The 25,787-nt window shown below is 47.6% G+C and overlaps 2 protein-coding genes across 4 annotated transcripts in view; both read right to left on the bottom strand.

Annotated features, from left to right (window-relative positions):
• LOC307205593 (T-lymphocyte surface antigen Ly-9-like) overlaps window positions 1–25,787 on the bottom strand; it is a 53,352-nt gene that overhangs the window by 20,722 nt on the left and 6,843 nt on the right. The window contains exons 1-3 of one of the 3 annotated variants that reach the window (XM_079958195.1): window positions 4,075–4,238; window positions 2,290–2,634; window positions 1,063–1,362 (exon numbers count right to left, since the gene is read on the bottom strand). The exons of 1 other annotated variant lie outside the window; for it this stretch is intronic. In XM_079958195.1, the coding sequence (XP_079814321.1) occupies window positions 1,063–1,362; window positions 2,290–2,634; window positions 4,075–4,147 (718 nt within the window). In that variant the 5' untranslated portion in view covers window positions 4,148–4,238. Of the gene's footprint in view, window positions 1–1,062; window positions 1,363–2,289; window positions 2,635–4,074; window positions 4,239–25,787 lie in introns of those variants that run through there. One more of the 3 variants, XM_079958196.1, reaches the window with a different exon arrangement.
• LOC307205735 (uncharacterized protein) lies at window positions 7,846–24,006 on the bottom strand. The gene is made up of 5 exons (XM_079958505.1): window positions 23,915–24,006; window positions 17,167–17,239; window positions 14,641–14,976; window positions 14,517–14,561; window positions 7,846–8,726 (listed from the first exon to the last, which is right to left on the bottom strand). Exons 1-5 carry the CDS (start codon window positions 23,999–24,001, stop codon window positions 8,704–8,706), a joined length of 564 nt encoding a protein of 187 aa, XP_079814631.1. The 5' UTR covers window positions 24,002–24,006; the 3' UTR covers window positions 7,846–8,703.

Here is a 25,787-nt window from a genome sequence, read left to right as displayed (position 1 = left end):
CCACTCTGGGAGGCTTCCAACAGAATATAAAAACACAATAAAACACCAAACATTAAAATCTTCCCAATACAAGGCAGCCTTCAGATGTCTTCTAAAGGTTGTGTAGTTCTTTATCCCTTTGACATCTGATGGGAGGGCGTTCCACAGGGAGGGTGCCACCACCAATTAGCTAATTAGGACCCATTAGCTAAAGTGGTGCTTCAGGTTAAGAACAGTTTCAGGTTAAGAACAGACCTCCAGAACGAATTAAGTACTTAACCCGAGGTACCACTGTAAATAAACAAAGGTTTATGTTCCAAATTAACCCTGACTGGACTCAGTATTGTCCCAGGTAGGGCCTGGGTGAGGGCAGCGAGAAATAAAGTGGTGGCACAGGAATCAGTAGACAGTGAAACGTCCGGGGACCCTGTGTGTTCACCACACACCCGCCAACACGTGCCCCCATGGTGCTTGCTTCCTCCCTCCCTGTGAGAAAGAGAAGAGGAAGGCTGGTTTTGACTTCTAAAGACCTACGTGGTTAGATCCAGGTTACCCAAAATATTGTATCTCCCTTTACGGAGCTGGCCGGGTGCCAAGGCACTCAGATGAGCACCTCCTCTCGGTCCCAACACCATCAGAGCTGGTGGTGACCTGAGAAGAGGTTTGACTGTCTCCCTCTCTGGTCTCCTTAGTCTGCCAGCAGACTAAGACCTTCCCGTTCAGACAGGCCTTTGGAAACTAAGACGCAGGCACTGCTTGCCTGCTGGGCTGATATCAGGGAAAGCTGCAGTTTTAATTGCTCCGGTCTTTTTTGTCAAAAAAAATGTTATTTATACTTTTCAGATTTATACATTCCACTGATTTTACAATCATTTTGATCCTCCCACAACAGTTAATTGATGTCTCTTTATAACTTTTCTTATATGCTTTTATGGTCTTGTTGCTGTAAACCGCTTTGATATGTTTTTTACAGCCCAGCAGCATACAAATATTCTGACAAATAAAACAAACTTAGAGAAAGGCAGGATACAAATCCATTAAATAAAGAAAGGCTAATGGGGAAATGGGCCAGGGGTCCCTTACCTTTAGCTGGGCAGAGGCTGAGGAGGTTGATGGAAATGTTCTTCTGATCCACCGGATTGCTCACCAGGCAGGTGATGTTGGCATCCGAGGCGTTGCGATGCCAGAACAGATGGAGATCTTCCCCATTGTCAGAGAGTTGGTGCCAGTCCGGGCTCTCGCCTAGGGCTCTGAGGGGATTCCCTCTTTTCCAGGAGACACTGAAGTCACCCTTTCCTGACGCCTGGCACCGCAGGGTTACATTGCAGCCATCAGGCGTGTTGGAGATCAGCTTATGGGTGACCTGCGGCTCCCGCACTGGCTCTGTTAGAAATGAATTTTTAAAAATATTTTATTCTTTGTATGCCTGACTGCGTTACCCCAGCCACTCTGGGAGGCTTCCAACAGAATATAAAAACACAATAAAACACCAAACATTAAGATCTTCCCAATACAAGGCAGCCTTCAGATGTCTTCTAAAAGTTGTGTAGTTCTTTATCCCCTTGACATCTGATGGGAGGGCGTTCCACAGGCTGGGCGCCACCACCAAGAAGGCCCTCTGCCTGGTTCCCTGTAACCTCATTTCTCGCAGGGAGGGAACCGCCAGAAGACCCTCGGAGCTGGACCTCAGTGTCCGGGCTGAACAATGGGGATGGAGACGCCCCTTCAGGTATACTGGACCAAGGCCGTTTAGGGATTTAAAGGTAAGCAGCAACATTTGGAATTGTGTTTTACTTTGATGCCTCTGGGGTTTCACTGACTGGGGTTTTTTTTTGCGGGGGAGGGGTGCTGGCTCCTTCCTCATCACCATTTCCACATCCATCAGATGGGCTTGGTGAAACAAGAGTGTCAGATGCTGGAAATCACAGGAGGGGAGAGTTGTTCCCGGGTTCTGCTTGTGGGCTTCCCATGATGGGCATCTGGTCTGCCCAGTGAAGACAGAGGCTGGACTAGAGAGGTCCCCTTTGGCCTGGTTCAGCAGATCCTTCCTATGTTCTTATGCATGTACAGCGACGCATTCTGCAGCCTAGGGGCCACCACCAAGAAGTCCCTCTCTCCATCCCCGTCCCTAGGCCACCCTCCCCAACCTTTTGAGGATGGCAGGACTACCAAGAGGGTCCCGACTGCCGATCTCAACACCTGAAAGAGTCTGTAAGGAAGGAGGTGGACTTTCCCCATGGCAGGTGAAAGTGAACAGGACTGAATTTATCCCACATCCTTACAGTGTGCGATGGTGAAACAAGTACATACCATAGACAGCGAGGCTGAATGTGTGTGATTCTGTCACTCCTGTGGAAAATGTCACATGAGTCCTGTAGACCCCACTGTCCTTCACCACCAAGTTGCTTATCTTCAGCGTGAGGACATCAACCATTTCCAGACGCTGCCCAAAACTGTCGCTCGTATTCCACCGTACCCATTTCCCATCGCTGAATCGCCCAAGGTCGTTTGCCTCGCCTTGTCGAGGGTGGAATATCCATTTAACGATGGACACGGTATTGTTCGAGGTTATATGTACAGGAAGCAAAGCAGATTCTCCCAAGATCCTGTTCAGCTGAATCGGAGGAGTCTTCGGTTCCTGACTGCTTACAAGGCCTAGGTGTTTTTGGGGAGGGAAAAATAAGTAAGAGGAGAAAGGGAGAAAGTGAAGGGATGGGGAGTGCCAAATATTGATGCTTCTTTTATATCAGGTAGAGCAGGATATCATAATATTGTTGCACGTTTGCCAGATGGTGTGAATGACTCCTTGAGTCCTTTCCAGTTCTCGGGTCCTGTACACAGTGAGGGTTAGAATGCAATAGAGGATTCAGAGTAATCTCTGTACAGTGGTATCTCGGTTTACAAACTTAATCCGTTCTGGAAGTCCGCTCTTAAACCGAAACCCTTCTTAAACCGAGGCGTGCTTTCCCTAATGAGGCCTCCCGCCACCAGTGCCCTTCCACCGTTTGGATTCCGTTCTTAGACCGAGGTTCCGGTTTTGCAGAGTTCTTAAACCAAATTGTTCTTAAACTGTTCTTAAACCGATGGACCACTGTACAGTCATACCTCATGTTACATCCGCTTCATGTTACATTCTTTCAGGTTACGTCCCAAGGCGACCAGAAGTACTGGAAAGGGTTACTTCTGGGTTTCACCGCTTGCGCATGCGCAGAAGCACAAAATGACATCATGCGCATGCGCAGAAGTGACGAATCGCAACCCGCGTGTGCGCAGATGCACCGCTACAGGTTGTGTTCTTTTCATGTTGCGAACGGGCCTCCGCAACGGATCCCGTTCGCACCCAGAGGTACCACTGTATATGGATTTAGAAATGGTTTTGTTACATGCTGTCAGAGCTGTCAGAGCAGACACATGCTGTTTGTTTTTTTAAAATCAAATAAAAATTATTTCCAAAATAAAAACAAAAACAAAGAATGCAATAAAGGTTTCACTTGCTAAATCAGTTGGACAAGTTTCTTTGTAAGAGAATGACCTAAGCTGGCCCCTTAAGTGTCCCCGTCAGCATCGCCAAAGAGAGGGCCAGGTTGCAAGAGCTACAACTAAGTGATGGGGACCTCCAGGCTAATGGACAGCCAGCGAACCTCTGTTTCAAAACCTTCTAGGTCCACCACCTTCTGAGGCTCTTACCATCAGAAAGTTCTCCCTAATGTTTTACTCAAATCTCCTTTCTTGAATCTGTTGGTTGAATCTGCCCTCCAGAGCAGTGGAAGAAAAGCTTTCTCCACTTTCCATGTTGTTCCCTTTTGTGGAATGCTAATGGTTTAATTTCTCTGCAGCTGCCCTGAGTTACATCAAAGCACTGGAAGTGCAGGACAGAAATCTTTGCATAATTCTTTCTGATTTGTCTGCACATGGTTAAAATTTATGGGCAGAAGCTCCTTCCTGTTAACTGAGTGAGCGCTTTCTCTGAGCCGCCTCATTCAGCTGTAATTTAGCCATCCCGGCTTCCTCTTTCATGACAAACCTCACTCCCGGACTCTCTTCAACAACCTCGCCCCCCCCCCTCAACAAGCGAGCAAGATTTGCAGAACTTACCAAGGAAGGAGCAGATGAAAGTGCCCCAGAGAAGACAGGCCATGGAGATTTTGCCGGCACATTTCGCAGCCATGGCTGTTCATGTGCTGCAAAGCAAAGCGCAAAACTTTGAGCTCAGGGCTGTGTTTAAACAAATCACGACACAAAGTCAGCAAGAAAGCAGGCAAAGTGAAGCCAGGGCTCAGACTGGTCACCTGGGATCTGCTGATTAGTCAGTAAAAGTGAGTCAGTTTCCTTGCTGAACTTCTGGCAGCCTGCATAACTCATTCACCACAAGAGGGAAGAGTCCTTATGAGCCATTGGTGTGTGTGTGTGTGGGTGTGTGTCTCAAGAGGGGGGAGTTGAGCAGTTTGTTTATATCTTCTTTCTAGCAGAGACATCACCTTGCCAACAAAGGTCCGTATAGTTAAAGCTATGGTTTTCCCAGTAGTGATGTGTGGAAGTGAGAGCTGGACCATCAAGAAGGCTGATCGCTGAAGAATTGCTGCTTTTGAATTCTGGTGCTGGAGGAGACTCTTGAGAGTCCCATGGACTGCAAGAAGATCCAACCTCTCCATTCTGAAGGAAATCAGCCCTGAGTGCTCACTGGAAGGACAGATCCTGAAGCTGAAGCTCCAAGACTTTGGCCCCCTCATGAGAAGAGAAGACTCCCTGGAAAAGACCCTGATGTTGGGAAAGATGGAGGGCACAAGGAGAAGGGGATGACAGAGGACGAGATGGTGGGACAGTGTTCTCGAAGCTACCAGCATGAGGGAGGCAGTGGAAGACAGGAGGGCCTGGCATGCTCTGGTCCAGGGGGTCACGAAGAGTCGGACACGACTAAACAACAAAAGGAGCCTTAGATGCAACCTGAAACCTGCATTCATTCTTAACTGCTCTTTCGGAAACTGCCTAAGAACATAAGAAGAACATAAGCAGGCCTGAGAAGGTGGCAGGACCAAGAGAAGGGCCTCCCCTGAAGATCTCAGAACCCAGGCAGGTTCATATGAGGGAATGTGGCTTTTCAGAGAGTTTTGACCAGTAGTGGCCAAACTTGGCCCTCCAGCTGTTTTGAGACTACAGTTCCCATCATCCCTGATCACTGGTCCTGTTAGCTAGGGATGATGGGAGTTGTAGTCCCAAAACAGCTGGAGGGCCAAGTTTGGCCGCCACTGGCTTAGACGCTGGCCATGCAGGAGGGCTTTATAGGTCATAACCAGCACTTTGAATTGTTCCTGGAAACAGGTAGGTAGCCAGTGGAGTTCTTCTAGCAAGAGAACCATCTGTTGCCTATAACCATCCCGGTCAAAGGTCCAGTTTAAGTTTCTGAGCACTTCTCAAAGGCAGCCCCAAGTAGAGCAGGATAGAGTAGTCCAGCCTCCTCTTCTCACAGGGACCAAGCAGATGCCCTAAAGCAGTGATGGCCAAACTTGGCCCTCCAGCTGTCTTGGGACTACAATTCCCATCATCCCTGACCACTGGTCTTGTTAGCTAGGGTTGATGGGAGTTGTAGTCCCAAAACAGCTGGAGGGCCGAGTTTGGCCATCACTAAAGGCAAGATCAAGCAGGACCTGAATGCAGCAGCAACTTGTTTTCTCCCTCCCCTCCCCCTTTTTTTAACCTTTTATTAAATTCTCTCAGCATATAACAGCACACAGATACATAACAGAATCATAGCATCTTGGAAGGGACCCCGAGGGTCATCTAGTCCAGCCCCCTGCAATGCGGGAATCTCAGCTCAAGCATCCAGGAGAGAGGGCCACCCTAAGCCAGAAGCAGTTTATTTTTTTAAATTATTGTTATTATTTGTTAGTTTTTTATTTATACTTTTCAAATTTCATTAGTTCTACAATCCATTTATCATTTCAAAACTGGACTTCCTTCCCCCTCTTTCTGCGGTTCCTTAAATTTATTTTTAAAACCTTCTGCGTATCCAAATTCATTTAACTTGCTCCTTTAATTATCCATTGTAAATATATTCTCTTATAAAACTGCAGGTTATTACAATAACCCTGCTAATGCTTTTATCTGTTTACAATTTATCTGTAAATATTCAATAAACCATTTCCATTCTTTTATTTAAAAAAAGTTTTTTATCTTGATTTCTTATTCTTCCGGTAGGTTTTGCCATTTCTGCATATTCCATAAGTTTTTGTATCCATTCTTCCTTTACATTTTGGGGCAAGTAACATTCTTGCTGCTGTAGTAGCATACATGAAAAAATTACTATACAATTTAGGTAGTTCTGTCCCACTAATTCCCAAAAGAAAAGCTTCTGAGTTGTTGTTTTTTAATAAAAGTTATTTTGAACATTCTTTTCAATTCATTATACAGTCAGACCTCGGGTTACAAATGCTTCAGGTTGCGTTTTTTCAGGTTACGGACACGCCAAAACCCAGAAGTACCAGAACAGGTTACTTCCGGGTTTCGGCGGTCGCGCATGCGCAGAAGCGCTAAATTGCACTTTGTGCATGTGCAGAACTGCCGAGTCGCAACACGCGCATGCGCAGACGTGCCGCCGTGGTTGCAAACGTGCATCCTGCACGGATCACGTAAACAACTCGCAGCGTCCACTGTACATCATTTCCCAGTACAGGGACCCAGAAGCTGCTCTTTAAGCAATACGTACAAAATAACAACCGAATAGCGCAAGCTGTTATCCCAGACTACTATTTGTATAGAAGGTGATAAACAGCTGGCATTAACCCCACTTCTGATTTCCAGGAAGTGGCGTCATTCAGAGGCATGACTATGTAACCACGGTGGCCCTGCGTGAAGAGAAGTCCTTCCTTTGGCCTTTCCTCCCTCTGCTGGGGGAAGGAGAGTCTCTCATGCTAAGCTAAGCCTCATCTCCTCTGAATGAAGAACGCTGGGGACTTGCAGAGCTTCCCCGGCATGAAGCTTCCTTCCCACACATACGCAGGCCGCCGAGCTCAATAAGATGGGAGTTTCACAGCAGTCTTGCTCCCCAGCAGATTCCAAAGGGAAACTGCAACACCGGATCACTGAATAGTCACAGAGAGCAAACCAGGCCTTGGCGTGTTTCTCAGGTGTGGTTCCAGGGACGCCCAGCGATTGCCCACTTTTTCACATACACAGGGAAAGCTCTTTTTTCTTTTTCCCAAAAAAAATAATAATAATCATTTTTTTAATTGATTTTCCATTTATCACAAAATGACATAACAAAACACACAACACAGAAAAACACGCTACACTACAATAAAATTAAACACAAAGAAAAATTATTTCTTCAAATACCTAATTCTCCTTACATTGATAACTGACTTACTTGAATCCCCTCTGATTGAATTTCATTATACCACCCTATATGACAGTTCTCCAAATTCATATTTCTAATTATGTTGATTCCTTTCATTAACTAACCTCTTCTCCTTTATTAATATTCTAATCCTTAATATTATTGGGACGCAGGTGGCGCTGTGGGTTAAAGCCTCAGCGCCTAGGGCTTGCCGATCGAAAGGTCGGCGGTTCGAATCCCCGCGGCGGGGTGCGCTCCCGCTGCTCGGTCCCAGCGCCTGCCAACCTAGCAGTTCGAAAGCACCTCCGGGTGCAAGTAGATAAATAGGGACCGCTTACCAGCGGGAAGGTAAACGGCGTTTCCGTGTGCGGCTCTGGCTCGCCAGAGCAGCGATGTCACGCTGGCCACGTGACCCGGAAGTGTCTCAGGACAGCGCTGGCCCCTGGCCTCTTAAGTGAGATGGGCGCACAACCCCAGAGTCTGTCAAGACTGGCCCGTACGGGCAGGGGTACCTTTACCTTTACCTTTAATCCTTAATATTTACTACCACATGTTCTTATTCTACCCCTAAGCCTATTTATTACTTCCAAGAATTTTCTATTTATCTCATATCACAATATTTAGCTAAATATTCTTTAAATTTCTTCCAATCCTCTTGTATCTCCTCTTCTTTCTGGTCGTGGATTCTTCCACTCAGGTCAGCCAGCTCCAAAAAGTCCAACATCTTCATCTGCCATTCTTCTATTGCTGGTATTTCTTGCAATTTCCAATTTTTAGCTAATAAAAGTCTTGCCGCTGTAGTGGCATATGAAAACAGTAGCATCTTTTTTGGGCAATTCCATACACAGGGAAAGCTCTTAATGAAATCACCTCTAGCACATTTCAAAGGACAGCTGTGCTTCAGTTTGCATACTGATTCAGGTAACCTTCTCTTTAAAAAGAAAAATAGAAAAGCCATCAGCCGGCTGGATGTAAACAATAGTGGCTCCTGAGATTCACACCTGAATCAACTCCAAACTTTGTGGAGAGAACTGGTCCATTGGCAGGGAGAAAGCTACTGCCGTTCTCCATTCTGGGATGCGGGTGGCGCTGTGGTGTAAACTACTGGGCCTCTTGGGCTTGCCTATCAGAAGGTTGGTGGTTCGAATCCCCGTGAGCTCCTGTTGCTCTGTCCCTGCTCCTGCCAACCTAGCAGTTCAAAAGCACGCCAGTGAAAGTAGATAAAGAGGTACCACTCTGGCGGGAAAGTAAACGGTATTTCCATGCGCTCTAGCTTCCATCACGGTGTTCCATTGTGCCAAAACCGTTTTAGTCCTGCTGGCCACAAGATGAGTGCTGCAACCCCATAGTCGCCTTTGACTGGACTTAACCATCCAGGGGTCCTTTACCTTTTACCGTCTCCATTCTGATCCACCTGCAAGGACAGAGAAAAACAGAACAAGCTGTGCAGGATCTGAGCCATTCCAGTATGCAGAACCAGCTATGCATGAACTGAGCGGCTGAAGAATGAAGAACCAGCTATGCAGGACCTGACCAGATCCAGAATGCAGGCCCAGGCGGCAGCTTAGAAAAGATTCAGGTAACCCAAGTCCACCTGAACAAGCCAAACATTAATCAAACCCTGGCCAGTGTGCCCTTCTACTGGATCAATGAACAACTTCCTTCCACTTTATCTGTTCTACATTTCTTTTTAAAACGTTTTTGGAAACCATGTCCCACTCATCCAAAAATAGTAAAGTCTGGCCTGTACAGAAAAAATCCAAAGGGCAATAACTTTATCAGGTAAAGGTAAAGGGACCCTTGACCATTAGGTCCAGTCGTGACCAACTCTGAGGTTGCGGTGCTCATCTCACTTTATTGGCCGAGGAAGCCAGCGTACAGCTTCTGGGTCATGTGGCTAGCAGGACTAAGCCGCTTCTGGCGAACCAGAGCAACGCATGGAAACGCCGTTTACCTTCCCACCGGAGCAGCACCTATTTATCTACTTGCACTTTGAGGTGCTTTCAAACTGCTAGGTTGGCAGGAGCAGGGACCGAGCAACTGGAGCTCACCCCGTCGTGGGGATTCGAACCGCCGACCTTCTGATAGGCAAGCCCTAAGCTCTGTAGTTTAACCCACAGCGCCACCCACGTCCCATAATACCTTTATTAGGCCAACCAAATAAATCACCTCTGTGTGTGTGTCTCTTTCCTGACCTCTGAGGCAGGTGGTGCATATTTATACACACAGATTTGTGATGAGAAGTTTGTTTTGTGATTCTTTTTGGGGGCTCAGTTCATGTGACTAGTTAAGGTGAGGCATCTAATCATAAGCCTGCATTTTTATCAAGCTTATATTTTTTGATCAAGGTTGTATCTTAAAAATGAGTTCAAATTCACAAATGTTTCATGCCAGGCAGGAACTAGGCTGGCTAAGATTTTGGCAGATGTTCATCCTCTTGGCCAGAGAGGCCCTCTGGTTTATTGCGGTCATAAAAGGCTGAGAGCGAGGTCACTGACCTTGCATGTTGCAGAGTACAATTAAGCTACAATTAAGTTGCTAAATAGTAAGAATTATTGTGCCTCCCGTTAGAGACTTGAGCCACATTTTCCTAAGGGCAAGAGCTAATGGAAATAGGGAAAGAAAGTGTTTTTAAGTTTTTTCTTACTTTGAAAACGTCTTTGCTTATAAAAAAATTATATATGTTATGTATTAAATATATTGGCTTAAATGTAATTATGCAAAGGAATTAGAAGCTAAGAAATGTTAAATCCTTATGCTAGATTCTTATTTCATATAGTTGGAAGAGATCACAGGGGCCATCAGCCACCAGCCCAGCCCCCCCTGTCAGGCAGGAAAGCACCATCAGAGCACTCTAGACAGATGGTTGTCAGGTTTTTGTTTAAAGGAACCTCCAATGAAGGAGATCTTTCATTGATGATGCGTACAAAAGATCTTTGATACCTGTTTAAAATAGAATTAGCCACCATCTGTTTTAGCCATCTGCTCTATTTTAGAATTAAGGGGGCAAAGGTGATTTGGTAATTAAGGTGCCTTGTAGAGGTTAATGGCTACTTGTTTGCCAATTATAAATATAGCTTTTATTTCCCATAAAAGGCAATAGGAAATGGTTTTATCTTTTGTGATTGGTTCTAGCAAACAGCCAATAGGAATTTCAACCAGGCTGATTGGACAGAGGCAGCCAAAGGAGGAGCAAGGGGGCTGGGTTAAGGAAATATAAGTGCTGGCCATAATGGCAGGAGGCCAGGCCAGAGCTTGGTAACTATATACCACTGTGCCTCTCATTTATTTGTCTGACAAATAAATTATTATTTTAATTTCTCTATTGCTGCGTTGAATATTTCATTCCAGCTAAGCGTTAACCACAAGCAGGGTGCTACAAAGGCTGAGACAGTTCTGGGCAACACTGGCAAGAGTTACTGGAATTTGCGGGAAGTGGCAATTGGGGGGCGTGGGTCTTGGCCTGAAAGGACCATCATGGTTGCTGGACTCTTCACTCCCTCTCAGCCCCAGCAGCCAGCAGGACCATTGGTCGGGGAGCAGGATGGGAACTGGGGTCCATCAATATCTGGAGGGCCCCAGCCTGGTTCCCCCTTCCCTTGCTAGGGAGCCTAATTCTGGGCTTCATTTGCCCCCTTCACTTTTAATTTCTTCTTCAGCAAACTTTGAGGTTCTCCCAAACACTTGGAGACTTCCTTCTGGTTTGGGCTCTGTTCCTATCAGTGCATGCACCACCTGATGGAGGGAGTGAATGAAAAGCACCCCAGTGTTCCGCCTGAAATAAATAAATTAAGGTCTTATGTATATAATAAAGGTTCATAAATGTACCAAGCAAACGCGTACATAGATATATAGGCCACATGTTGAAGCTGCACAGGAGAGCAGCTATGGAGCCATTTTGACTCCCAGGCTGACCAGGTGTTTTCTCTGCAAGGTCAAATGGAGGAGCCTCCCCGTTGTCTTTTCCTCCACAAATCCTGTCTTAAGGGTAAGTCTCTCTGTGTATGAATAGGGTGTGAGCCTGTGACTTGGCTCAGAAAGTAAGTACTTATCATTACAAAAGACTGGCCAGTCTCCCCAGGGTATCCAATCAAGTGAGCATTAACAGGTCACCTGCCAGACAGGAGGTAAACAACGCACTCAGATTTCTGTTGTAGACCGCCCTTTCTGTGATGTAGATATGATGTTTCTGTGGGTGGTCTGTACTCCAGGGCGGTCAATTTAAAATGCCTATATAAGGGTGGACACACCTTGGTTCTGGGTCCTCCTCCTTTCCTGCATGTGAGGGGAGCACCCAGTTGCAACAGCTTTAATAAAGATCAAGCTTACTAGCTGCTTTGCTTCTCAATATTCTCTGGTTGGCCTCTGTTTTTTCCTCCGGCCGATGGAGAACCTACAAAGGACTCTATAAGGGCTATTGTGTCCCCCATAAGGGAATAAGGGCAGATTTCCATTTATTACATGCCGCTCTGCAAGATCGCCTCACCTGGTCACAATTCTTGTCTGTAAAGGATCTTCTCTTCTTCCTCTGCTTCTTCCCCATAATGAAGCTCAGGGGAGGTCTATTATTCGGCACTGTGGGGTGTAATGAAATACATACAGGTCATGTCACTGCATTGACCAAAGTTGGCCTCCCTATATCCTCAAGAGAGCAGTGGGGGTGGCCCCCAAATTGTGGAACTCTCTCCCCCCAGCAGAGGCGTACCCAATGCCATCATGGTAGGACAGAGGAAGCTGCCTTCTCCTTCCACAGGCCCTGGTCCATCCAGCTCACTATCGCCTACTTGAACCAGGAAGAGCTCTTGAGGGTTTCAGGCAGGGAGTCATAAGTACATAAGAATGCAAGAAGAGCTTGCTGGGTCAGGCCAGCGGCCCATCTAGCCCAGCATCCTCTTCTCACAGTGGCTGAAACCCACAAGCAGGATCCGACCTCTCCTGTGGCCTTCAGCAACTGGTCGTCAGAAGCTTTGTTGCCTCCAACTGTGGAGACAAGAGTGTAGCTGTTGTGGCCAGTAGCCATCAATAGCCCTGTCCTCCATGAATGTCTATCATCTCCTCTTAAAGGAATCCATGCTGTGGCAGGGGGTTCCATAGTTTACCTCGGTGTGAAGGAGGGATGCCTTCTATCTGTCCAGAATCTTCCGATGTTCAGCTTTGTCGCAGGCCAAAAAATTCCAGTGTGATGAGAGAGGCAGAAAACCCTTTCTCTAACCACATTTTCCATGCCATGTACATTTTTAATGAACTTCTATTGTGTTGCCTCTGTCAGTTTGCATTTGGTGTGGTGTTCTGTTTATCATTTGCTTAGTGTTAAGGTTTTAGTCTTACTATAAGTTATTGGAAGAAGAAGAAGAAGAAGAAGAAGAAGAAGAAGAAGAAGAAGAAGAAGAAGAAGAGGAGGAGGAGGAGGAGGAGTTTGGATTTGATATCCCGCTTTATCACTACCCTGAGGAGTCTCAAAGCGACTAACATTCTCCTTTCCCTTCCTCCCCCACAACAAACACTCTGTGAGGTTAATGGGGCTGAGAGACTTCAGAGAAGTGTGACTGGCCCAAGGTCACCCAGCAGCTGCAGGTGGAGGAGCGGAGACGCGAACCCGGTTCCCCAGATTACGAGTCCACTGCTCTTAACCACTACACCACACTGGCTCTCTCAAAGTTTTAAGTTAAGTCTGCCGCAACTGGGTTTCTTATGGACAATCCTGAATGTATATGGATTGGTGACCATTATGCTCTTTTGCCTTCAGTAGCTTTGCTGAATGAAATATGAATTGCCTCTGGTCTATTTTGGGGGGAATCCTGCAACGTGTTTTAAGTTTTTACTCTGCTAACTATACATTGGAATCTGCTCTGGATCCATATGAGCAGAATTCTTGAAAGCCTCTTCCTCGCCTCTTCTCCAAACTAAAAAGTCCCAAATGTTCAGAATGACACTGGCTGCCACTCACAGAATCATGGTCCAACCCCTGAAAAGCAGGAATACACAACTGGCCTGTACAGAGATCGAACCCACAACCTTGGCATTATCAACAACACCCTCTAACCAACTGAGCTAATGCTTCAACCGTTCTTCATCAGGGAGTAGTTCCATCCCCGCCATCATCATTTTGGCTGGGTCCTTTCTAATCTGTCCTTACAATGGTCTAGGCCTGGCTGTAACCCACCCTGGGACCGTATGGCGAAGGTAAGAAGTCTTATGAATAAACAAACACACGCCTCTTCCCTACCTCTTCCAGACCTTCTGAAAATTATTTGCATGAAGCGAAAACCTGCAACCGTCATGGCAACAATGAAGCACACCAGGGTCTTCCTCCGTTATTCCTTAGGGGCTTCTGCAATCGAAATGCCAGTTTGCGCATCCCAAGGTAAAATGAGGATATTAAATGATGAAAATAAGCAAATGGGTTCAATTTGCAATCCAAAACTATTAAGTTCTCCATAGTTTTAAATTGAAGGGGTTTGTTCTATTAAAATGTTTATAGATTGCTGGACAGGACAAAGCCATCGAAGTGATAAAAACTCAGGCATTTGGTGCACCTTAATGGTGTGTGTTAATAACTGCCCCTGCATTTGAAAATAGCTTTAACTCAGTAGTTCCCAGAGTGGGTGACAGCCCCCCCCCAGCAGGCCGTGGAATAAGAGGCAAGGGGGCACAAGGGGGGGGCACTGAGGCAGAGCTGCTCTGTGTGCTCCAAAGCTAAGCATGTAGGAACACTGAAAACACAAGGGGCTTCAGTTACACACAACAGAATTTCCAGCGAAACACAACTTAAGGTAAAGGTAAAGGGACCCCTGACCATTAGGTCCAGTCGTGGCCAACTCTGGGCTTGCGGCGCTCATCTTGCTTTACTGGCCAAGGGAGTCGGCGTACAGCTTCCGGGTCATGTGGCCAGCAGGACTAAGCCGCTTCTGGCGAACCAGAGCAGCGCACGGAAACGCCGTTTACCTTCCCACCGGAGTGGTACCTATTTATCTACTTGCACTTTGACGTGCTTTCCAACTGCTAGGTTGGCAGGAGCAGGGACCGAGCAATGGGAGCTCACCCCGTCACGGGGATTCGAACTGCCGACCTTCCGATCAGCAAGCCCTAGGCTCTGTGGTTTAGACCACAGTGCCACCTGTGTCCCTATGAATTATATATGAATGCTTAAATTTCCCAGGCAGAAAATGTGGAGAATGTGGTAGGGGAGCAATGAATTGCTTACCTTCACTTTGGGAAACATCAGGTGGGTCACTCTCTGGTGCAGGAACTGTCAGGGGGAAAGTTGCAGCCATCTTATTAATTGCTCAGAAGGATGGACAAAAATGGACGGATTCGTCGTGACTTACCAGAGACAGTGAGATTGAATGAGAATATTTCCATCTTGGAGGTGGTGTATGTCACTCGACAGTTCAAAACCCCAGTCTCGTTTTCCTGCAAGGCCTTGATCCGCAGCGTGGTCTCATTAAGCACGTCTAGTCTGTCCATGTCTTTCAGGTTAGAAGTCCTCAGTTGTCCGTTCCTGAGCACAGCAAGCTCAAAGGGGGTGCCATTTTGGGGGTATAAGTCCCATTTGATCATCAGCACAGTTTTCCCAGAGGTTATGTTTAAAGGGAAAAGGACTGGTTTTCCAGCCATCCCAGTAACCTGATGAAGAGGAGCTTTTTTCGGGTTAGCAACAGCACCTAATGAAGAAGAGGAAGAAGAAAGAGTTGAGGAGAAGAAGAAGATCCAGAGAATGAGAACAAGAAAATGGAGGAGGAAAAGGAGGAGGAGGAGGAGGAGGAGGAGGAGGAGGAAAAAATCAAGAAGGTCAAGAAAGAAGAGGAAAATCAAGGAGGAGGAGAAGAGGAAGAGGAAGAGGAAGAGGAAGAGGAAGAGGAAGAGGAAGAGGAAGAGGAAGAAGAAGAAGAAGAAGAAGAAGAAGAAGAAGAAGAAGAAGAAACAATTGTTCTTCCGAGACATGATGTAAAGCTTGGAGAGAGTTGTATTTGGGGCTATTGGTTTGGACAATATCCTGCTCCATAAGAACATGAGAAGAGCGTAATGGATGAGGCCAATGGGGCCCATCTAGTCCAGCATCCTGGTAGCCAACCAGGTACCCCAAAGGGAAGCTCACAAGCAAGACATGAGCACAGCTGCTATTCTCTCCTTCTGGGGCTTCAGCAACTGGTCTTCAGAAGCATTGCTGCGTCCAACAGTGGGAGGGAAACATATCCATTGAGGCTGACAACAATCTCCTCCTTCCTCTTTGAAAGCTGTGCAAGTTGGTGGCTGCATCTTGGATCATAGGAACATAGGAACATAGCTGTCAACTTACAGATTTGAAAATAAAGGACCAGCAGCCTCGAAAATAAGGGATCAGCAGCCAAAATAAGGGATTTTAGTCAACCAGCAGCCAAACGAAGCCTCAAGTGGTGGTTCCCATAGCGCAGCAACCCGGCAAAGGGGATGCAGCAAGGAAAACCAGCGTCACCTCTCCGCTGGGAAGCGCTGAGCAAAGTTGAGTCCCCAGCAACGCGGCCAATTTGATCGGCACAAGGCATGCAAGCTTCACCCCCCAGTCGTTCTTCGACTCCTTATTGGGTGAGCAACGCAGCCAAGCAACACAGTTGGAGCCTCCCTGGCCGGCAGGGAGGGAGGGAGAGGAGCTGCTTCCTTTGAAACCCGGGAAATTTAAGGGACATCATCAATAAGGGACAGCAGCGGGACATGGCGCTGGGATAAGGGACTTTCCCACCAAATAAGGGACAGTTGACAGCTATGCATAGGAACATAGGAAGCTGCCTTATACAGTCAGACCATTATACTCAGCAGTGTCTGCACAGACTGGCATTGTTAACATATTAAAATGATAACAGGATTAGGATAAATTCAGCAGTATGAAGTATATGTAGAATGCTTATTTTAAAGCTGTTTTATTATCACATTTTTGTATTGCATTAGATTGTTATAAGGTGTACATTCTTTGTTTCTTCAGCTTGTAAACCACCTTGAGTATTGTAAGATAGAAAGACGGGATACAAATTAAAAGTGATGATGATGATACTGAAATAGAAGTAGGAAAGAGAGAATGCAGAAAAATCAAAATATGCAGTGGCAAATGTTTAATAAAACGAACCGGGGACGGGGGAGACGGGGGCGAGGGAAGTCAATGACAAATGTATGGTTTGTATTTTCTTAAATATTATTGTATAAATTTGAAAACTGTTTTTTAAAAATGAAGAATAACTCCCTTATGCGTAAAAGCATAAGGTGTTCCTTGCTCTCTTCTTCCTCTCTCTGCCTCCCCACCACCCAGCAGTGAATGATATTCCAAGGTAGAGTGCCTCTGAACATGAAGGATCTATTCAGCCACTGCAACCTAATAGCTCCTGAGGCTTTTGAAGAGAGGGCCCCTGGCACACAGAGTCTAACAGCGGCTGTTTTTAGGGAGGATTTTGACCGGGAAAATAGCATATGACAGAGTTAAACTGTTATGTACTGAGTTGAATAGGATCCACAACGCAGCAGTCTGATTGGTCCTAGAACAATAGGACCCAGAATGCAGCAGTCTGATTGGCCCACAGGAGCCACCCAATCCAGCTCCAGGTGGAAGTGAATCCGCAACCTGATTGGGCTACAGGTGAATCCCGGAACTAGCCAATCACGTGGGGCCCATTGTGTAAATAATGTATATAAAGCAGACATTCTGGGGGAACTTCCATTCCTCCTCACCACTAGGAGCTGAATAAAGAGCATGAAATCCACTCTCGACTCCAAGTATATTTCATAAACATATTCCCAATCCGTTTAAGCAGCCCCGTGTGATTGCTCATACATTTTAAAGAAAACCTGTCCAAGGAAACCTCTGAGGTGAACCTCTGGTAACTCACCAAAGAACAAGCCGATGAGGACCCCCAAGAGAGTGAAGGAGCCTTCGCTTGAAGCTCTCGCAGTCATCTTGGCCTGTGGTGAACAGATAGATGCATCAACAACTTTATTGCGGAAGCAATTTGAAGTGGTGGTTCAAGAAGCAAGACTTCTGCTTTCCTTCTCCTGCAAAGGCACAAGCGGTGGCACGTGGTGCAAGTCCAGGAGAGCCGCTGTGGAGTGCGGTGGGGGTGAGATTTCCTTCTTCACGCTCATGTCAGGCTCCTTCCCTCCAAACACACATCCTGTCCAATTATCACCACTACACAGTACAACCTGCACTTCCTTTTTTGATGTCACATATTCGCCTGCATTAGGGACGCAGGTGGGGCTGTGGGTTAAACCACAGAGCCTAGGACTTGCTGATCAGAAGGTCGGCGGTTCAAATCCTTTCGACGGGGTGAGCTCCCGTTGCTCGGTCCCTGCTCCTGCCAACCAAGCAGTTCAAAAGCGCACCCAAAAGTGCAATTAGATAAATAGGTACTGCTCTGGCGGGAAGGTAAACGGCGTTTCCGTGCGCTGCTCTGGTTCGCCAGAAGCGGCTTAGTCCTGCTGGCCACATGACCCGGAAGCTGTACGCCGGCTCCCTTGGCCAATAAAACGAGATGAGCGCCGCAACCCCAGAGTCGGCCACGACTGGACCTAATGGTCAGGGGCCCCTTTACCTTTACCTTATTCGCCTGCATTAGGGACCTGCCCAGTCTTTCTTCCCAGCCAGAGGGCACCAGAGCACATTTCTGGCACCTCTCAGGTGGGCACCATTGCAGGCCAGCACTCCCCTCGCCCGCTTCTTGCCTTTATGTACTTCTGAGAAGCCCCAAACAAACATTTCAAATCAGAACAGAAGCTGGCCAGCGCATGCGAGTCTACACTTCTTTTAGACCTACGACTCCATCTGGCTCCCAGCCACACTTGGTCAAGCTTTGGAGTGGAGCCAATTCTTTTTTCTTATGTATTTTTATTAAAGATTTTCTTGATTTACAGAAGTATGTGTAATGTCTCTCTCTCGTATTTTTTCCATGTAACATTTTTACAAATCAGTTTCATTTGTTGAGACATTAGGAAGAAAAGGGGGAAAGAGGTAGAGGGAGAGGGGGGGAGGTGAGTGGGGGTGGGGGTGGGTGGCGATGTTTCTATTTTACGTACTATATGTGGGGTTTGGTGTCAGCGTTGCTTGTGCAGGTTCTCTGCTATTCACTTGTGTTCCTTTGATGGTGAGAGAGGTTGGGGTTGGCCAAAGTGTGGCTGTTCATTTGTGGTTGGCTGTGGTGGCCTTTGTTTTCGTGTGTGAGTGGGGTGGGTGGGTGTTTTGGATCAGGTTAGCCATATTGATTTGTATGCTGTTGGTGGATTTTTGTCGTTGTCTTGTTGGGCTGTGTGTGTGATAAAGGGGAGCCATACCGGGGTGAAGGCGTCTTCTTCTATTTGTCCCCGTGTCAGTTTCAGCTTATTGGTTAATTTTTCTAGTAGGGCTGTTTCCCATACTATTTGGTACCATTTGTTCCATGCTTACTCCTGACAGGTCTCTCCAGTGGAGTGGAGCCAATTCTTATTTCCTTTTCTTCGATCCAACTCCCGTGTAGCGACGGCCAGCTTTAAGTCTCTCCCGTGGCATGCATGAGCTTTTGCAAAAGGGCTCTCTTCCAAGCTGGCCTAGAGCAGAAGGGAGCCAGGCCACATTTAACGGACCTGCACCAGAACCAGGGGCAACTCCCAAAGCAGTGAGGGAGACAGCTTGCCATACTTGATAGCACCTCTGCCGGTGGAGAACCTGGCTGTAGTCAGACCAGCATGAGTTCAGGGCTGCCCCAAGTCGACTTACTCTAACCACTTCATGGCAAGTTCCAGCACTTACAGCAGAACCTCAGTTTTCAAATGTGATTCAGGAACACCGTTCGACTTCTGAAACGTTCGGAAACCAAGGCACGTCAGCAAATTCTTCTGAGAAAATTGAAAAACACGCAGGGGGAGCCATTCAACTTCCAAGGTGTGTTTGAAAATGGAAGCATTTCCTTCCGGGTTTTCGGCGTTCAGGTTCGGAAACGTTGGTCAACGGAGACGTTTGAGAACCGAGGTTCCGCTGTATTTGTCTTGGGGGGAAAGCACTGGACCTATCCATATTACAGCCTTTCCCTAATTTCTGCACTGAGTGCAACAATAGTTGTAGCTCATTTAAAATGACAACAGCAGCACTGGGTTAGATGCCCAGGGACTCTCTTCTCCCGAGTTGCCATCTTACACATCTCAAGGCTTAATAGACACATAATTTTCTTAACAACCAATATAACATATATTGGTCTTAACACTAAAGACCCAACCTCCCGTCTATTCCATATTTCAATTTCATGATACTTATTGCCAATACACACTTTTATCATAATTAAACTTATTCTTAATATATCGAATTTCATATATGTAGCTTGCAACTACCCGTATTACAGCCTTTCCCTAATTTCTGCACTGAGTGCAACAATAGTTGTAGCTCGTTTAAAACGACAACAGCACTTGGTTAGATGCTCAGGGGCTCTCTTCTCCCGAGTTGCCACATTACACATCTCAAGGCTTAATCTTATTTACTTACTTACTTACTCAAGGTGGCATAGATGGTTCTTGCGGTTGCTGAACAGCTTGGTGGGTTTCTGGATGAAACATCGGCTCTGGATCCATTCCAGTCCAGCTTCCGCGCTGGTCATGGAACCGAGACGGCTCTGGTTGCCCTAACAGATGATCTTCGTAGACAGCTGGATCGAGGCGGGTCGGGGCTGCTGATTCTTCTAGACCTGTCAGCAGCTTTCGACATAGTCAATCACGAACTTCTGGACCACGGCCTTACCGACGTGGGGATCCAGGGCACAGTCCTTCAATGGCTGCGCTCGTTTCTCTCTGGTCGGGGACAGAGGGTGGCGCTTGCGTGGCAATTCCCGCCCCCATCCCAAAGATGAAGTAAATAATGACACAGGACACCAATTTTAGGTTAATGGGCGAAAATGGCCACAACTTTATTGATTACAGGTAAGAGTGGTAATTGGCTTTAGGCATTGGCCCTACCAGACTATCCGGTCTAACCGGGAAGGGTTAAGCACCAACCGGGGGAGCCCCCGAGATGCACATCCCTGGGGCGCTCCCCAGGGGGTTACCGCTCGGGAGCGCGCTTTAGGCCCTAGCCTCCGTAGGTTTCGGACGAGGCGACGCCCCCCGGAGTCCTTTAACGAACTACCCTTCAAGCTTTGGGGGAGGTTAGGCGTTCCTCCCCCCCGACCTCATTTCCATAACAATACCCCTGCCAATGCCTAACCGCCAAAACCAAGGAGTTGTGACGTTTTGCTACGAGGTAGGCGAAAAAACCAAGTGGCTTCAAAGCAGCCAATTAGCCAAATGGAAAAACTCCTACCAGGCCCCTTGCGGCGACCAGCCGAAGCCCATAGCAAAGTCCAAATGCAAACCTAGAGGGCGGGTGGGTGGGAAAAAACTGCAGCTGCTGTGAGAACGAAAAGGGGCGAGCCAGGGGTGCCCCGACCTTAAGTGATCCTGGGGAGTCCCGCCCTCAGCAGCAGCCGATTGGCTGCCGCTGTGGGCGGTGAATACTAATGTGCTGGGGGAATCCCTGCTTCTCACGGGGCTAACCCTAGCCCCGCGAGATTGATGATGGGGCGTGAGCCCACAACCCCACCCCCTCTTTAGGTCGGTAGTGGCTTTGGGGGGGAATTGTCATCGCGCCACTCCTTGGGGTGTGGAGTACCTCAGGGTGCGATACTCTCCCTGATGCTTTTCAACATCTTTATGCGCCCCCTCGCCCAGCTTGTCTGGAGTTTGGGGCTGGTTTGCCATCAGTATGCCGATGACACCCAACTCTATCTGTTGATGGATGGCCATCCTGACTCAGCCCCAGACACACTGACCAGATGTTTGGAAGCTGTGGCTGGATGGTTACGTGGGAGCCGGTTGAAGCTAAATCCTTCGAAGATAGAGGTCCTGTTGTAGCACCCTGCTTGTGGTTAACGCTTAGCTGGAATGAAATATTCAACGCAGCAATAGAGAAATTAAAATAATAATTTATTTGTCAGACAAATAAATATGAGGCACAGTGGTATATGGTTACCAAGCTCTGGCCTGGCCTCTTGCCATTCTGGCCAGCACTTATATTTCCTTAATCCAGCCCCCTTGCTCCTCCTGTGGCTGCCTCTGTCCAATCAGCCTGGTTGAAATTCCTATTGGCTGTTTGCTAGAACCAATCACAAAAGATACACCCATTTCCTTTTGCCCTTTTATGGGAAATAAAAGCTATATTTATAATTGGCAAACAAGTAGCCATTAACCTCTACAAGGCACCTTAATTACCAAATCACCTTTGCCCCCTTAATCCTAAAATAGAGCAGATGGCTAAAACAGATGGTGGCTAATTCTATTTTAAACAGGTATCAAAGATCTTTTGTACGCATCATCAATGAAAGATCTCCTTCATTGGAGGTTCCTTTAAACAAAAACCTGACAACCATCTGTCTAGAGTGCTCTGATGGTGCTTTCTTGCTTAGCAAGGGGGGGCTAGGCTGGTGGCTGATGGCCCCTGTGATCTCTTCCAACTATATGAAATAAGAATCTAGCATAAGGATTTAACATTTCTTAGCTTCTAATTCCTTTGCATAATTACATTTAAGCCAATATATTTTTAATACATAATATATAATTTTTTTATAAGCAAAGACGTTTTCGAAGTAAGAAAAAACTTAAAAACACTTTCTTTCCCTATTTCCATTAGCTCTTGCCCTTAGGAAAATGTGGCTCAAGTCTCTAATGGGAGGCACAATAATTCTTACTATTTACCAACTTAATTGTAGCTTAATTGTACTCTGCAACATGCAAGGTCAGTGACCTCGCTCAGCCTTTTATGACCGCAATAAACCAGAGGGCCTCTCTGGCCAAGAGGATGAACATCTGCCAAAATCTTAGCCAGCCTAGTTCCTGCCTGGCATGAAACATTTGTGAATTTGAACTCATTTTTAAGATACAACCTTGATCAAAAAATATAAGCTTGATAAAAATGCAAGCTTATGATTAGATGCCTCACTGTGGCTGGGACGGGACGATATGAGATTGGGGGGGGGGGCAACTCCCATCTCTTGCGGGGACGCAATTAGTGCCAGCACCGTCCGTTAAGAGTTTGGGTGTAATCTTCGATACCTCCCTCTCCATAGAGGCGCAGATTGCAGCTATAACAAAGGCGGCATTTTTCCATCTCTGCCAAGCTAAGCAGTTGGCTCCTTACCTCTCTCGCCCTGACCTAGCCACTGTGATCCACGCGACGGTCACCTCCACACTGGATTATTGTAACTTGCTCTATGTGGGGCTGCCCTTGAGACTGACCCAGAAACTCTAGCAGGTGCAGAATGCTGCAGCAAGACTCCTTACGGGGTCTTCACTGCGAGATCACATTCACCCGGTGCTACACCAGCTGCACTGGCTCCCAGTGGAGTACAGGATCAGGTTTAAGGTGCTGGTTTTAACCTTCAAAGCCCTATACGTCCTAGGACCCTCGTACCTACGGGACCGCCTCTCCTGGTATGTCCCACGGAGGCCCTTATGGTCTTCAAATAAAAACATCTTGAAGGTCCCAGGCCACAGAGAAGTTAGGCTGGCCTCAACTAGAGTCTGGGCTGTTTCGGCTGTGGCTCCGACCTGGTGGAACACTCTGTCACAAGAGACTAGGGCCCTGCGGGACTTGACATCTTTCCACAGGGCCTGCAAGACAGAGCTGTTCCTTTGGCCAGGGCACAGCCTGACTCCCTCCCTTGGCAATCTTCGCAGAGCTCTGACCCAATGGTGGCCAGTGGCTTGAATTTAATTAATTTTATAATAAATGATTTTAGAGTGTTGTTTGTGCTGTACTTTTGTACTGTTTTATTGTTGTTAGCCGCCCTGAGCCCGGCTTCGGCTGGGGAGGGCGGGATATAAATAAAATTTATTATTATTATTATTATTATTGCCCTCCTCATTTAAACCCCACATCAACCCTGTGAGATAGGTTAGGCTGAGAGGCAGTGGCTGGCCCCCAAGATCCTGACCTCCAGGGAGCTTCATGATGGCCAAGTGGGGGGGGGGGTTGAACCCAGGCATTCTATTTGGGGGGGTGACTTTGTGAAGTTATGTGTGTCCCAGGGACTGGCTCTGCCCACCAACCTCCTGCCATCCCACCACATTTCCCACTTCATGCAACTACAGTGGTACCTCGGGTTAAGTACTTAATTCGTTCCGGAGGTCCGTTCTTAACCTGAAACTGTTCTTAACCTGAAGCACCACTTTAGCTAATGGGGCCTCCTGCTGCCATTGCACGATTTCTGTTCTCATCCTGAAGCAAAGTTCTTAACCCGAGGTACTATTTCTGGGTTAGCAGAGTCTGCAACCTGAAGCATATGTAACCTGAAGCGTCTGTAACCCGAGGTACCACAGTGCTTGGCTCACAGGCAGCAAGGATTCCTGCTGAACCTCTTCTGCTGGCAGGGAGTAGGGGCTGCCACCCACAAGGCCCTGTGCCAAGCAAAGCCCTGCCTGAGGAACCCCCAGACGTGTCCCATCAGATGATCTCAGTGGTCAAGGTGGAGCACAAGGGATCAGCCCAGCTGCTCTGGGTTCAGTGATGAAGTTGCACTAAGTTCAGAAAGACTGGACCTTGGTGAATCAGCTGTCTTTCCTCCCCAGTCCCAGAACAGAACTTACCCTTCCAAAGGACCTGGAGAGACCAGCAGCAAGGAATGCTTGCTTGAGACAAGTGCGCTTATCTGTGTGTCTTGGTGTGGATAACATCACCACTTCCTGTTTTCTTTTCTTTTTTCTCTGCACAGGTTATTTTGCAATGCTTCTTGATTCAGGGAACTGTGCCGTGAGGCAGACAAAACTCTCTCTCTCTCTCTCTCTCTCTCTCTCTCTCTCTCTCTGTGTGTGTGTGTGTGTGTGTGTGTGTGTGTGTGTGTGTGTGTTTGGCATTGTTAACGGGAAATTGTCTCATGAGCCTTGCCTCAGCACACCACGAGGCAAAGACAAAGAGCCTCCGCTGCGCATTACCAAATGCAGCAATTTGCTGATAAATGTATCCACGTACAGGCTCAGTGGGAAAACTTTAGACATTCATTAGAAATCACCTCTTGTATCTTCTCAGTTCCAATGGCATTTAGGTCCCAGGGAAGTGGGTGAGAGCCCACCATAATCACTGAAGTCATAACTGGTGATATCCTGCTCCAAGAGTGCCAGACAGATAACCATCTCAATCACAATGCCTACCTGCCCCATAGTGGGATGGTAAAGGTAAAGGTAAGGTAAAGGGACCCCTAAACTTTGGGTCCAGTCGTGACCGATTCTGGGGTTGAGGCGCTCATCTCGCTTTACTGACCAAGGGAGCCGACATACAGCTTCTGGGTCATGTGGCCAGCAGGACTAAGCTGCTTCTGGCGAACCAGAGCAGCGCACGGAAACGCCGTTTATCTTCCCGCCAGAGTGGTACCTATTTATCTACTTGCACTTTGAGGTGCTTTCGAACTGCTAGGTGGCCAGGAGCAGGGACTGAGCAACGGGAGCTCACCCCGTCATGGGGATTCGAACCACCGACCTTCTGATCGGCAAGCCCTAGGCTCTAACCCACAGCGCCACCTGCATCCCATAGTGGGATGAAGCCTAGACAAAACAAAGGGGTGTATTTGACTTGACTTAGGGACCAGGGAGGGGTATTACTCAGAAAGGTGGTGGGAATGGGTGAAGCCTCCCCACCCTCTCACTATATATAAGGGCCTGGTGACTTCTGTTTCAGTGTATCTGAAGAAGTGTGCATGCACACGAAAGCTCACACCCAGAACAAACTTAGTTGGTCTCTAAGGTGCTACTAAGGGACGCAGGTGGTGCTGTGGGTTAAACCAGAGCCCAGAACTTGCCGATCAGAAGGTCGGTGGTTCGAATCCCCGCGACGGGGTGAGCTCCTATTGCTCGGTCCCTGCTCCTGCCAACCTAGCAGTTCGAAAGCACATCCAAGTGCAAGTAGATAAATAGGTACTGGCAGGAAGGTAAACAGCGTTTCCGTGTGCTGCTCTGGTTCGCCAGAAGCGGCTTAGTCCTGCTGGCCACATGACCCGGAAGCTGTACCCCGGCTCCCTCGGCCAGTAAAGCGAGATGAGCGCCGCAACCCCAGAGTCGGCCACGACTGGTCCTAATGGTCAGGGGTCCCTTTAAGGTGCTACTGGAAGGAACTTTATTTTGTTTTGTCTGGTGTGTTGTGTAACATGCTGCCCTCTGGGCCTTCCCAACGGCCACCATCCCCAGCAGCCAGCATGGCATACGGTCAGGGAGGTTGGCTGTTGTGGAGAGTTCCGCAACACCCCCAAGCTCAGCAGGGTGATGGAGAGGACTAGGGGGCCACATATGTCCCGCTATCTGGCCCCGATCTGCAGACTAAGGCCACTAACTAGGCACCGTTCTCTGTAGCCAAGGCAGGGGTGGCCCCGGATGACACAGGCAGGCAAGCTGAGACTTAGGGGCCTGTCTGAGGCCGAACCTCATTCCATGGCGCTCCAGCCTCCAAACATTTGGGGAAATATGCCCTCCT

This window comes from Podarcis cretensis, assembly GCF_951804945.1.
Source record: "Podarcis cretensis genome assembly, chromosome: 16".
NCBI classification, from domain to species: domain Eukaryota; kingdom Metazoa; phylum Chordata; class Lepidosauria; order Squamata; family Lacertidae; genus Podarcis; species Podarcis cretensis.
The sequence above is the reverse complement of the archived record's forward strand: the minus strand, read 5'-3'. Positions and strand labels throughout refer to the sequence as shown.